This window comes from Aricia agestis, chromosome 2 (genome assembly GCF_905147365.1).
Source record: "Aricia agestis chromosome 2, ilAriAges1.1, whole genome shotgun sequence".
In the NCBI taxonomy this organism is placed as follows: Eukaryota; Metazoa; Arthropoda; class Insecta; order Lepidoptera; family Lycaenidae; genus Aricia; species Aricia agestis.
This window is the reverse complement of record NC_056407.1, coordinates 5,026,016-5,039,447: the sequence shown is the minus strand read 5'-3', so window position 1 is coordinate 5,039,447 and position 13,432 is coordinate 5,026,016. Positions and strand designations below refer to the sequence as shown.

At 37.1% G+C, this 13,432-nt stretch overlaps 2 protein-coding genes across 3 annotated transcripts in view; both read right to left on the bottom strand.

Moving 5' to 3' along the window:
- The window catches only part of LOC121739924 (transcription factor CP2-like protein 1), a 48,552-nt gene extending 44,637 nt beyond the window's left edge, over positions 1-3,915 (bottom strand). The window contains exon 1 of one of the 2 annotated variants that reach the window (XM_042132534.1): positions 3,687-3,915. In XM_042132534.1, the coding sequence (XP_041988468.1) occupies positions 3,687-3,915 (229 nt within the window). Of the gene's footprint in view, positions 1-609; positions 750-3,686 lie in introns of those variants that run through there. The other variant, XM_042132535.1, reaches the window with a different exon arrangement.
- An 89-nt stretch (positions 3,916-4,004) lies between these two features.
- On the bottom strand, positions 4,005-9,485 carry LOC121739927. The gene is made up of 2 exons (XM_042132544.1): positions 9,269-9,485; positions 4,005-4,291 (listed from the first exon to the last, which is right to left on the bottom strand). The coding sequence occupies exon 2, from the start codon at positions 4,215-4,217 to the stop codon at positions 4,005-4,007; it is 213 nt and encodes a 70-aa protein (XP_041988478.1). The 5' UTR covers positions 4,218-4,291; positions 9,269-9,485.
- Positions 9,486-13,432: the final 3,947 nt, after the last annotated feature.

Below are 13,432 nucleotides of genomic sequence, written 5' to 3'. Positions count from 1 at the left end.
CGAGTGGGCAACGGTAGTTGCTTTCCATCAGGTGACCCGTTTGCTCGTTTGCCCCCTTATTGTTGTAATTTACAACTTTTCCATTAAAATGGCGAAGAAGTATGGCCCGGCTTCATACTGTTACAATACTTATAATAAATTTATTTCGAAAATATCTAATCTATGGCTGAAAACCGCATTACAATTCGTTTGATATTGATCATCATCATCTAAGCGAGTCAGCGATAGCGACATAATATGTATAGAGATTAGTTTTGGGAAATATAGTCATTATTTTACCGTAAAAGATTATCTTACGGTAAAAAGAGTAGGAACTAGGAGTAGAGTTGCAGAAAAAAATATTCTTTACGTCAGCAATTACCTCGTGAAGGTGCAGCTTATATTACTGATAGAGTAGGTATGTCCTCTCGCTTGTAGGGTTTGTGAGTATTCATTAAGATTTCGTCATTTTTGGTGAGTAAATATTTAACAAATTCTCCACACTGTTTTTAATTCTGTTATCTGTACCTACATAAAATTTTAATGTACCGTACTACAGTAGAATACAACGAAAAGTATTGCCAATTTTAACATAAAACTAATCGATTTAAGAATGATAACTTTTCAAACCTTCAGCTCTAAATATGTACAAAATTAATGGCCGTCATATTGCAATAATCCGATCCGTAACACGATCTTCACAAATATTTCACGCAAAACCACCAAAAACACAATTTCTTGATAATATAGAATTGAGGGCCAAAAGTTTGAGCGAAATGTCAAACGCGTCTTATTACCAAAACGCTACGCGTGTTACTGCTTTTAGAATGTTTATAATTTTGTTGTCTCCATTCTCCATTATTATCTATACCAGTTAACGTTACAATGTTATATCAAATTTAATGCCTAAACTCGTATGTCTCTGCGGGGAAAACGTGACTCGCTCGATCTAGAAAAAACGATTAGCGATTACATCCATCGATATATTTGTACTTTGAAAATGCTAAAAAAAGAACAATCAAGTTAAGTTTTTAGGAGCTACCCGTAAGAGTAAGTACTTCATAACTATGGAGGTACCAAATTCGAAATAACATTACTATTTTCTACGGCGCGGTGCAATAACTTCGCCTACAAAGTGTAGTAGAGCACAGACTCAAAAACTTAAGGCGTTGAAAAATAATGATATTTAAATCTAGTAGTCTATCAAATACCGAGAAGTATTCAGCTTGAAATATATTTAGGAGACATTATTTAATTGACTTCAGCAACTCTATATATTTTATAAGTTAACCTACTATGGAGGTGCCATAGTAGGTATCGCAGACACAATTGATTTTCAATATTTACTTAATACTTAATACGTAGAGTAACCACAACAATAACAACAAAACAGTACAAGGGTATATTCCTAAAAGGTCTATGCCATGTAGAACATCTATATCTTGTGTAATCATTGGCAAGATGGCCGCTATTTGTCCATTTGTGTCAACATTGTGACACGTTTTGAACTCTACGTCAGATAAAAACGAATATCTTTGATTTATTGGCATTACTATAATATAATGCAATTTGTGTAAGTACAGTGTTATGAAAATATAATTTGTTATATCTAATTGAATAAATGATTTAGCTTTAAAACCTAAGAACTTCTCCTGGTCAAAATTACTAAGATCAGAAGTCAAGAGAGTGGTTGAAGCGCGGCACACATTTGGAACTTGGAGACTGGAATAGTGTCATTTTTGGGACCTTTTCGACTACTTTCAGTCACTTGACCTGTGCCAGATTATAGATAGGTATTTAATGTGCATAAGCCCTCGTTCACAAGAGTTTCTTTCACTTTCATTGCGTAAAAAAGAAGCAGTAAGCTCGTACAATGCTTAATATACATTATTTCTGAAAATGGAACGCTAAATATATCAAACAGAAATGATTGAATTATGCGCCGCTCGTATGTCTATTGTCTACAAAGTCCAGACAGACAGAAATAAATTTGTAATATTCTAAAGTATTTTTATCGTGAGATAAAAAGAACGGTCGACACCGCCAATAACCAAAACATTTTGATTTATCACTATTTTCTATCTTACCTTCATCGTAATCGAACAGGAAAAGACAACAGCTTACTAAAATTATCAGTTTATATTCTGTTGGAATATGTATGTTTACCATTGGTCATTTATAATATAAGGGGTTCTTAAATCTAACTTAAGTATATTATAAAATTTACAAACTTAAGTACCTAATGTATAGATGGCTGCCTTCACATAGATGACTACAGTCTCCATTAGCTAAAGGGGTCTACGCCTTGTTCGTAGAGGGTCTACGAGGCCCTACGAACAACCGCAAAAATGAATGCGTTCGCGTATACGATGTGCAAACCTTTTGCAACAAGCCTAAATATTTTCCCGAAATTACGCAAAGCCGCGAATCCATCTATATGTCGTAGGATGATTTGATAAATCCGTGTTTTCGCGAAATCCCTAGAATTTTCGCGAAAATTCGATTAATCAAATCATCCTACGATGTCGTAGGATGATTTGATAAATCGAATTTTCGCGAAAATTCTAGGGATTTCGCGAAAACACGGATTTATCAAATCATCCTACGTCATATACACGTAGATTTCATATTATGTAGAGTCACAGAATATATTATACTAGCGACCCGGCGTCGCACGGGTATAAAATATATAGAAACTGAAAAAATTATTAAAATCGATAGCCTATGATCCTTTACGTGGTCTACTTCTTATCTGTGTAAAATAACATAAAAATTGCTCCAGTAGTTCGCGAGATAAGCCCTTTCAAATAATTTCCCCCGTTTTTTTCCACATTCTCCTATTAGTCATAGCGTGATAAAATATAACCTATAGCCTTCCTCAATAAATGGGCTATATAACACTGAAAGAATCATCAAAATCCGTTACGTAGTTTTAAAAATTAAAGGGAACAAAGGGACATGAGGGGAAAAAAGCAACTTTGTTTTATAATATGTCAAGAATAGTACTCCATAGTAGAGTATAAGCTGACACATCGCTGTACATTTTTTGAGCCGTATCAGCCGAGCGACTGTCACGCTAAAGTCTAAACTAGCATGATGCTTTGAGAGCTAAGCCGTAATGCGTCGCGGTGAGTCGCCGCAACGGCCATCGTTTGATGTTCTGTCAAACTCTATTTCTTCGTTTCAAATCGCGTTCGGCGACGTAATGTCACATAGATGCGTTACCTCGTCGGACCGGATTGGATAGAACGATGGGAACTGTAAGTCTTATTCTAGAAATCAACTAGAATAAGACTTACAGAGAAATTAGAACTGGCCCAGAGAAGGAGTAACTTGCTGCGCTATCGCCGTTTTGTATTGTGATATTGGGCTTTGCTGTAACGCAACTATGTGGCATACAGCAGGGCTAAAATGGTCGCTTTGGAGAATCATATTATGAATAATAATATGATTCATTTTTTTTAAATCGCAAAATGCAAGTCTGCTTGTAATTCATGTCTAGTAATTCGTATTAATTTGACATTTGTCAGTTTGACAGTTTTGACAATTCATTTGCTGAATTGATTGAAAGGAATTGCTAAATGTGACCATTTTAGCCCCGCAGTTCGTTATGCCGTTCCAACAACGTAACGCAACGTAACCCCCTTCTAAGGTAAAGGCAGCCTTAAGTAGGTACTAGATAATATAAAACTTGTGAGTGAACTTACCCATAATCTTCTTCGGCGGAACTTTCCTCTGCTCCTTCTCGTTGGGGTCGTCGCGGCGCATCGTCTTGCCGTCGCCCTGCCACTTCCGCTTCCGGCCGTCGCGCTCCTCCAGATACATGCCCAGCTCGTCCGTCACGACGGTCAGCCTCACAGACGATTCCCAAGTGAACGGGTCCTCCTTGCGGCAATCATGCATAATATAGTCTTTGTTCTCCTCGAAAAATTCCATCACAGACGAGCCATCGCTCACACTACACTAAGAGTCACTGAATGGATGGATGACGATGATCGATGGGGTGGTCCGCTCGGGCGAGTCGGTTAGAACAGCACGAAGAAGGAGTTGTACAGCTTCTTGATGCCGGTGGTCTCGCGCTGTCGGTGTCTCTGCAGCAGCTGGTTCTCGATTTTCAGGAGCATGTTTGTGCTCGAGCGACAGAGGTGGTACTGTATGTGGGGGACCAGGCCGGGGAACGTTTTCTTGGTGAAGCGGTTGCCGATCAAATACGTTGGCTGGCAGAGAATGGCCTCCATGTGGCCTCCTTTTTACTTCACAAACTTCGAGTTCTTCTCTCGATCGGGCCCCTAGTGTGAGGCTTTTACGGCTCCTGTAAACATAGAACACATATGAAATATTGACATAAAACATTACGAGCTATACATAAAGGCGCCTAACAATCGATCAGCATCAGTGGTTTTCATCAACGAGAGCCGTGTTTGTTCATTGTCGTTTGTGTAATTATGCGAATCAAAATGGTAAGAACAATCTTTAAACACAAAATTCTGTGAGAAAAAATAACGGTTCGGGAATCAGAAATTTGGTAGCGGTTAAAACTATCCCATCAAAACATCCTGTAAAAAACCAAGTCTCGCAACTCAGTTTTTATACCGTAAAAATTTTTGAATTCCACGCGAGCGAAGCCGCGGGCAAAAGCTAGTGCTTCATATAATATATAGATACCTATCTACAACTATTATTCCTTCGAATATACGTACGCAAATATCGATGGTACCGGTACAATGATTCATAAACTTTGTAATCTTATACATGTAGCTATATGGGATTACAAAGTTATTCACGAAGTTAGAGAAAGAAGAAGAAAACTGGACAGTAATTATGAAATGTTTATTAGGTTTTCCCTTAATTAAGACCCTAAACACTAGCTAGATATCTCTCTACCGACGATAAACCGGAGATATTGATGGTACGGGTACAATGATCCATAAACCGCAAATGTAACTTTGTAATCCTATACATTTATATGGGATTACAAAGTTATTTAGGAAGTTAGTGTATCTAGAAAACTGGACAGAAATTTTGATATATTTGAATTTTTCCTTATGTGGTCGCTGCTTAGAATATAATTAGTGTTTAGTGTCTTACTAAACACTAATTATATTCTAAGCAGCGACCACATAACCCAATAGACGCCTAATGTTTTGATTTCTCTTAACAAATTATTGTGTCAATGTGCTGAGGTAAGCGACGCGGGGGGAGACAGAAGAAATGCATTACGATTGGCCAATTCAAATTCACGGCATGTCATAAATCAGAACTAGTGATGGGAAGTACGAGAAGCGCTTGTCAAAAGAAATAAAAAAACCAGTACAATGTACATATTTATATTTTATTTTAAAGTATATAATGAAGAAAAGACTTTTATCCTCTCGTCTGTCAAGCGCCCAAAATCGGCGTCTTAATACGACCTAATATAAATAAACAATATAAGCCAGCTTATATTGATTCTCTCCTTGTTACACTTCTTACAACGTAAACAATAAAACAGAGATGCAAATAAAAGCTGCCAACCTTTGTTTAGCATAAAAAAGGTTATTAATTGTGGCAAGATTCTTAAGATATACAAAAACGTTTTCGGATTATATTAAAAAAGTACCTATACTTACCTATATTTAAAAACATACTTTTTTTTACAAATTATATATACTTTTTTTAAATTTTCAAAGGGCAAAAATTATGTGATATTATATGATTTTTGCGAAACTTTTATCGTTTACGCAGGACAATAGGAAAAATCACCCGATTTTGAAACATTCTTCATTGGTGCTCCGCTCCTATTGGTCTTAGCGTGATAATATAATATAGGCTACATAGGATATATAATAAAGCCTTCCTTGATTAATACTGAAAGAAAATTCAAATCGGTCCAGTAGTTTCTGAGATCAGCGCGTTCAAACAACAAACAAACACTTCAGCTTTATATTTATTATTAGTATAGATTATTTGACTAATTCTAATTCCGCCACATGATTTCTAAGTCACAATGAAATTGATGGAAATTTATTTCTAAAAATATTTGTTCGCCAATAAAACTGCTTGAAGTTTTAGTGACTAAAAATCTTTACTTGGTTACTTTCTTTACGCTTTCAAGATAAGATTTCATGATTACTTCGCAACGCCGACAAAAAACAACGCTTTGTGATGGGTAGTAGTAGACAGGGCCCTCGCTACCATATGTACAATGTGTGCAATGCACACGGGCGCCATGCTCTAGGGGCGCCAAATCGCCATCTTTAGGGGCACCAAAACCAAGGACCGAAAAAATTTGCCTAAGGGGCGCCAAAATCCTTTTTTTGCACACAGGCGCCAGAAGCCCTTACGGGGGCCCTGGTAGTAGATGGATGGTTTATCCATATTTCTCTTACTAAAATTGGCAAAAACAGTGTTGGTACTGCAGAGCTCAGTAATCGTCGACAATTTTTATTGCTATAAATTATAATCATTAATCAGTTGTTTAACAACAGTCCAACTCAAAATGACTTGAGCATATCACGCTTTGTTTCGATTTTCGACAAAAAAAAATATACCTCTGAAAGATATTATATTATTATTATTATTATTATATTAAAGATAGTTGTAATCACATCACTAGTGACGCGTGACGATAACGGAGGAAAGGATACGCATTACTATACTCGGCGCGGCGAACCTTGGTCCCTATGACACTGACAGTTAATAACATTGTAATGGCGTCCCCATTAAATTAGGATCATATTAGAGCTGTCTAAAAATGCCATTTATAAATTTTACGTAGCTTTATGCCATTACAATGATATTCCGTTGGAACTTTTAACAATTCCTAACATTTACAAGAAATTATCTCAACCTGAAATTACGTTTACGTCCTGCAAAACTTACGTTGTGTGATGACGTAAGTTTTGCAGGACGTAAACGTAAATTCAGATTGAGATAATTTCTTGTAAATGTTAAGAATTGTTAAAAGTTCTAATGTAATATCATTGTAATGGCATAAAGCTACGTAAAATTTATAAATGGCATTTTTAGACACATCCAATATGATCCTAATTTAATGGTGACGCCATTACAATGTTATTAACTGTCAGTTTCATAGGGATCAAGGTTCGCCGCGCCAAGTATAATTTGTATTTGATAGAAAGGGATATGACTTATGTCAAATGCTTTCGTCATGGATTGCGACCAGTGTAATTTGAGCTCTGAATAAATTGATTCTTGACAGTAAAAAAAATATTTTGTATGAAACGCACGAGATGTACACGGGTCACGGATGTGGTCGATACTAAGACAGATTTCGCTGTCATTATCTAAAGTAAGACCTATAAGTCTTACATATTGTCTGAAAGTATTCGCCTTGCATTAGGCGTCTAGAGGCTATGTGGTCGCTGATTCTAAGTTTGAAGGTTCTATGTCTGCTAGAAGTGCCTTAGACTTTTGGTGATCGGTCAGTCAGTCAGTCAGTCAGTCTGTGACAAAATTAAGAAACTTTAACAAGTTACAGTTCTTAAACTACTGGTGCAAATTGAATAAAATTTTAAATATACCGTGTTTATACAATGCTTGCTTAACAACTGAAAATTCAGGATTGTTGGTTTATCCACAATGAAGTTATAGGGGGTCAAAAAGAGCCTGAATTGGTTCGAGAAAAGGATAGTACGGCCGTGCCGCTTTTTTGCTCGACTTGGAGGGGGCACTGCCGTGCCCCCAGATTTGCTTTATGTAATTTCACGCAACGCGGAATCACAGAATAATTAAGTTCTGCGCACAGAATGTGATGTCTTAAGCTGCCTTACTTGAACTACATTCGTCAAACACGATTCAATTAGTTGACTGAATAGCAACATGACCTTTTCTTATTATATATTATTGTATGATCAGTCAATGCAGAGTAGGTACGGTGCAGATGCGACAATAGCCGTCCTTCATGTATCTATTCTGCACAATAAATTGACTGAGCAACGATACTGCGCAGTTTGGCTTTAGCGAAGATATAAGGGATATGGTTTGGCTTTGGCAAAGATATAAGGGATACTGGGGCCGTAGTCAAAGTCCCTTTCGTTAAAAACGATGACGAAGCTCGTTATCAAAATGTATAGGATTTAACATTAGTGTTCGAAATCGAAATGTCATTTAGTGATGACTTATGTCAAACCGCATACATTTTGATAACGAATTTCGTCATCTTTTTAACGGAAGATACTTTGTCTAAGGGGGCTGTTTGGCTTTTTTGCGAAGATATAAGGGATATTGTTTGGCTTTGGCGAATATTTAAAGGGTACGGTTTGGCTTTGGCGAAGATTTAAGGGGTACGGATTGGCTTTGGGATACATCAAAAAGAAATAGTGCTATTTTGAATTCTGTAGTTACAAAGAATGGTATTGAGAAATTAACTAGAATAAGACTTACAGAGAGATTAGACTGCTCTAGGCATTCTCAGAAGACTATAGTTTTACACCACAAAGAAAAAGAGATAAAGAACTGTGTCACAAAAACTACCAGAGCCTTATTAAGATGTCCGTGCTGCAATTGTACCACATAATTGAAGAGAATAAAAATATCTAGTATTTATAAAAAAATCTAGAGCTCAAGCTCTCAAATTTGTAGAGAACTATGAAGAATGATGAGGAGAATAGCGTCATTAGACCATTTTATTTTGGTCTCATCACTTTTGACATAATATAATAAAGAAATGTAGAGTATCAAGAAAGTAGGTATTAAAATGAAATTAATACTGTGCGTTGTTGATGCTTACTGCTTAGGTTATTGTATACATAACATCCACATAAGATGTACGTCGCTTACGAATCACATAATAAATTATATAATTAATTAAATTTAAATGAAGTTGTTCTCCTCAATCATTATAATCAATATTTTTCAAAATATTAAATATTAAGTACTTACCAATTAAAATTTTTGCTTTAAAAATAATTTATTATCATATTTTAATCTCTTCTAAGATAAATTACAGAAAAACCTACTTTATTGCTATCAATACATTTTTTTGTTTTAATGGCAAGTAAAAGAAAGGACTCTTGCAAATTGTAATAATAAAATAAATTACCTTAAATTGGTAAAAAATTAAAACAATGATCAAATGCAGTCCTCAAAAATCAAAGAGTCTAGGTAAAAAATAATTAACAGGTTATGTATTTAAAAGGCGCAGAATAAATACACCGTGACAAAAAGAATTTAGTGGAATAAATCAAATCACTGAAAAATATCTTGAAGAACCTCAAAAACGCAAATCCACACTATCCGGCCGACCGGCTCAGACAATCCGCAAAACACATCACATCATAATCCTCACCTCAAAACCGTCCTTGTAAAGCAAACAACTACCACTGCACAAAAGTCAATGTGGGCGTAAATCAGAAAACAAGAGCCATTTTGGCGAATATCCACTTGAGAATGGCCATCCTTCGACCGCCACCGTCTCGGAAATACATGGCTCAATCGACCATTTCAGCGGGAGTTTTTAGTGGAACTTCCGTTGCGATTAACTTCGCGAGAGTAGTGTGCGAACAGCTTGTTGACTCTCTATTGCTAAATTGATGGCAGCAAGACGGTCAAATGAATAAATACAGAAAATTGTCGTTAATTCACTGACCAATGGCGAGCCGGCGTTCGTGGATGTGTGGAATTGGACCACTTGGCCGGCAGGGTCACACGACCGCGACGGGGCGGTACTGCGTCGCGGGACCAGGGTTCCGTAGGTATGTAAACAGACAGATGTATCCAAGAACAAAATAAAAAGAAAACATTTAAGTTTACTCAATATTCAATAGCTGGATCTCTGGGTAGATAAGGAAGTTTCGTGGTCATAATAACTCTCTCTCAAAGGAGGGACAGGTATTAACTATTAGGTATAAACGCACAAGCATAAATAAATGGCAGATTACTAAATTTTAACATTAACTAAAGTCGTCGAATTATTGCTTAATAACAAGCTGTACAAAAGATCATCCTAATCGAAATGGTAATGTTCAGAGTTCAGACTCTACAGTAAGGAGTCCGCAAATATTACCTATTGAACGCGGGTAGAATAAAATTAAAACTGTTCTTTGGCATATTGACAATTAATATACATAAGATTTAAGAAAATACAATGTAGAGTTGAATGTAGCTTGGATATTCTCAGCGAAGACGTTGGACGTTTCAACCAGTCAATTAAGAGCAATGATATTTAATGAGACGCGTGTTACAAACGCCCATACAATAATTGTTATTTATTGAAACAATTAAAAAGTTTCGCGTTGTTCCTTTAATGGAGATCTTAATGGTGTTCAGTTCGTTCCTTGAAATTGTGACATCATACTCAATTAGAAGATACCTTTATTTAATCACAAAATATGTATAGTGAACTTTGAAGAATAACCTTCTTAGTGTGCAAACTCCTAATAGATTAGTCGGGCGACAAGCAACTGCCTAATAGATTGTATTACCTAGGCTTTACAGGCCTAGATAATGTAGTCTGTCAGCTATCAATCCGCAGCCTGCGCAACCTAACCTAACCTAGGTTAGGTTAAATTAGGCTGCGCGACGGAAGTTCCTAAGGCAGATTCATCAGGCTCTAAAGATGAAGTCTGCCAACAAACAATAGGTTAACTGGGCGACGGACAAGAGCCTAAGAATGCGTTTCCACCAGAGTGTGTTGCGAGGAATGTGTTTTTAAGATCCAATAGCTGCATCGCCGCGCTGAGCGATGTCATGGCAAGCTCACGTCAATGAAGCGATTCTATTGGTTCTTAAAATACATTCCTCGCAACACATCTATGGTGGAAACGCAGCCTTAGACAGACTCACCAGACTCTAGATTAGCGGAGCGTTCTTCACATTAAGAGGAGACCTAAGCTCCCGCTATGGGTACTTTATCCTTTACCTTTATATTAGGTATGTTTATTGGCGGATATCAAAATAAGCTATAGTATCAAGTATTTAATGGTCACCTGTTTTGTGCATATTTCAACTAACTATATTTTCACAAGGGAGAATGTGGATAGTAGCAATGTGCCTTTTTCACTTTGGCCCATGATGGATTAGTCCGATTATGAACATGTAGAGTGCATGCTCGTCTATGACTGCTCATGATCGACGTGCATACATTGTACTATCAGAGAAGTTGATTCCTAGGCAGATGGGGGGCCTACGTAGTTTGGTCGCGACTCGCGTTACGTTAAACCCATCCGACATGTTAGGTTTAGGTTTAAAAATCTTTATTTTCACTTATTTTATACGTGGGAGAGCCATGCTTCGGCACGAATGGGCCGGCTCGACCGGAGAAATACCACGTTCTCAAAGAAAAGCGGCGTGAAACAGCGCTTGCGCTGTGTTTCGCCGAGTGAGTGAGTTTACCGGAGGCCCAACCCCCTACCCTATTTCTTTCCCTACCCTCCCCTATTACCCTATTCCATCTTAAAAGGCCGGCAACGCACCTGCCAACTTCTGATGCTGCGAGTGTCAATGGGCGACGGAAGTTGCTTTCCATCAGGTGACCCGTTTGCTCGTTTGCCCCCTTATTTAAAAAAAAATACATGAAAACAGAAAATTACAAGAATAAAATATGTTGATACATTGCGTTCGTCAGTTAGCAACTAGATACATGATATTCACTCAGTGTTTAATTTAATATTTATAGTTAAACTAGATGTCCCGCGCGGCTTTGCCCGCGTAAATTAGGAATTTTACAGAAACCGTACATTTTCCCATAAAAAATATTTCCCCCGTTTTTCCCACATTTTCCTGAGTTTCTTCGGTCGTATTAGTCTTAGCGTGATAATATAATATAACCGATAGCCTTACTCGATAAATGATCTATCTAACACTGAGATAAGTTTTTAAATTGGACCTGTAGTTCCTGAGATTGACGCGTTCTTAAGCAAACATACTCTTCAGGTTTATAATATTAGGTAGGTATAGATTTTTTTAAATTATCGCTTTACAAACTCGAGTCTCGATCTAAAAGACTATGAAATGGTATAATATGGTAGTGATGATGATGATGATGAATGTAATTTGCATAGTAGCATATGCTTTCTGTTCTTAAAACAACGCCGAAACTCCCAAACTTGTATATATAAAGAATCACTAGTTCTCTCAGCACCTTCCGAACCACGGTATACCAGGTATATCTCGGTGCAAAATCTAACTTGTTGGTAGCATATGTTTAGAATACTTCTCACGAAACCGAAGTCACCACATGTTTCCCTATAAGTTTTGAGGAGTTCCCTCGATTACTTATGGATCCTTCATCAGATCACCACTTTTGTGAATATAATACCAAATTGGGATGATACCCTATACACCAAAAGAAAAATTTTGAAAATCGGTTAACAAACGGCGGAGTAATTGTTGAATATAAGAAAACGAACATAACACCTCCCCCATTTTGAAAGTCGGTTAAAATTGTAGCCTATGTGTTATTCTGATGTATAAGCTATATTATTGTAAAGTTTCATTAAAATCCGTTCAGTAGTTTTTGCGTGAAAGAGTAACAAACATCCATACATCCACATATCCATACATCCAAACAAACTTTCGCCTTTATAATATTAGTAGGATTAAATTAATGAAATAAGAGAGTCTACATATTCTGCCCTTTCCAAACACTGAATTATTTGGTAAAGGCAATTTCTTGCCTTTAAGATCACAATTATTAACATTGAATTGACATGATCCGACCAAAATATGAGGTCCGTCAACTGCCTAGGAATCAATTTCCTCGATGGTACTAAAATGGTTTAAGCAATGACAGCTAGGTCTGCAATATTATGGTAATATTGGTTATATTATATCATGGACCTACAAGCTTCTAAAATGACGTGTTACATATGGAAGGACATTTTAAACGTAAAACATAGTAGACGCTTTCATATTTAATAAATAACCAGACAGATAAGGTCAAAACATTGTATAGATGGAATGTCTGTGTAAACCATAAAGTTAATATACCTAGCGGAATAGAGCAACAATCTCGAGTTGTCAAACGAAACCGAAATTGGTTTACTTCTGTGTGTAAAAATATGTGTACGTATACACTTACACAAGCATGATTGAACATGAATTCTATGAGATTAAATTGTCAACGTGACGATAAGTGCCGACTGGACGTCAAAAAAAGAGTTCTGCTGTCATGTATCACACGTCTCTTTTTACCACGCAGTTTTACTGATCTTCCTTGCTCAGGCCTTTGTTTTTTTTTTATGAAATAAGGGGGCAAACGAACAAACGGGTCACCTGATGGAAAGCAACTTCCGTCGCCCATGGACACTCGCAGCATCAGAAGAGCTGCAAGTGCGTTGCCGGCCTTTTAAGAGGGAATAGGGTAATACGGGAGGGTAGGGAAGGGAAGGAAAGGGAATAGTTGAGGGTAGGGAAGGGAATAGGGTAGGGGTTAGGGGATTGGGCCTCCGGTAAACTCACTTACTCGGCGAAACACAGCGCAAGCGCTGTTTCACGCCGGTTTTCTGTGAGA

What these genes read in the sequence shown, in the direction of transcription:
- LOC121739927 (XM_042132544.1), bottom strand. Translation starts at nt 4,217, where the DNA reads ATGGAGGCCATTCTCTGCCAGCCAACGTATTTGATCGGCAACCGCTTC.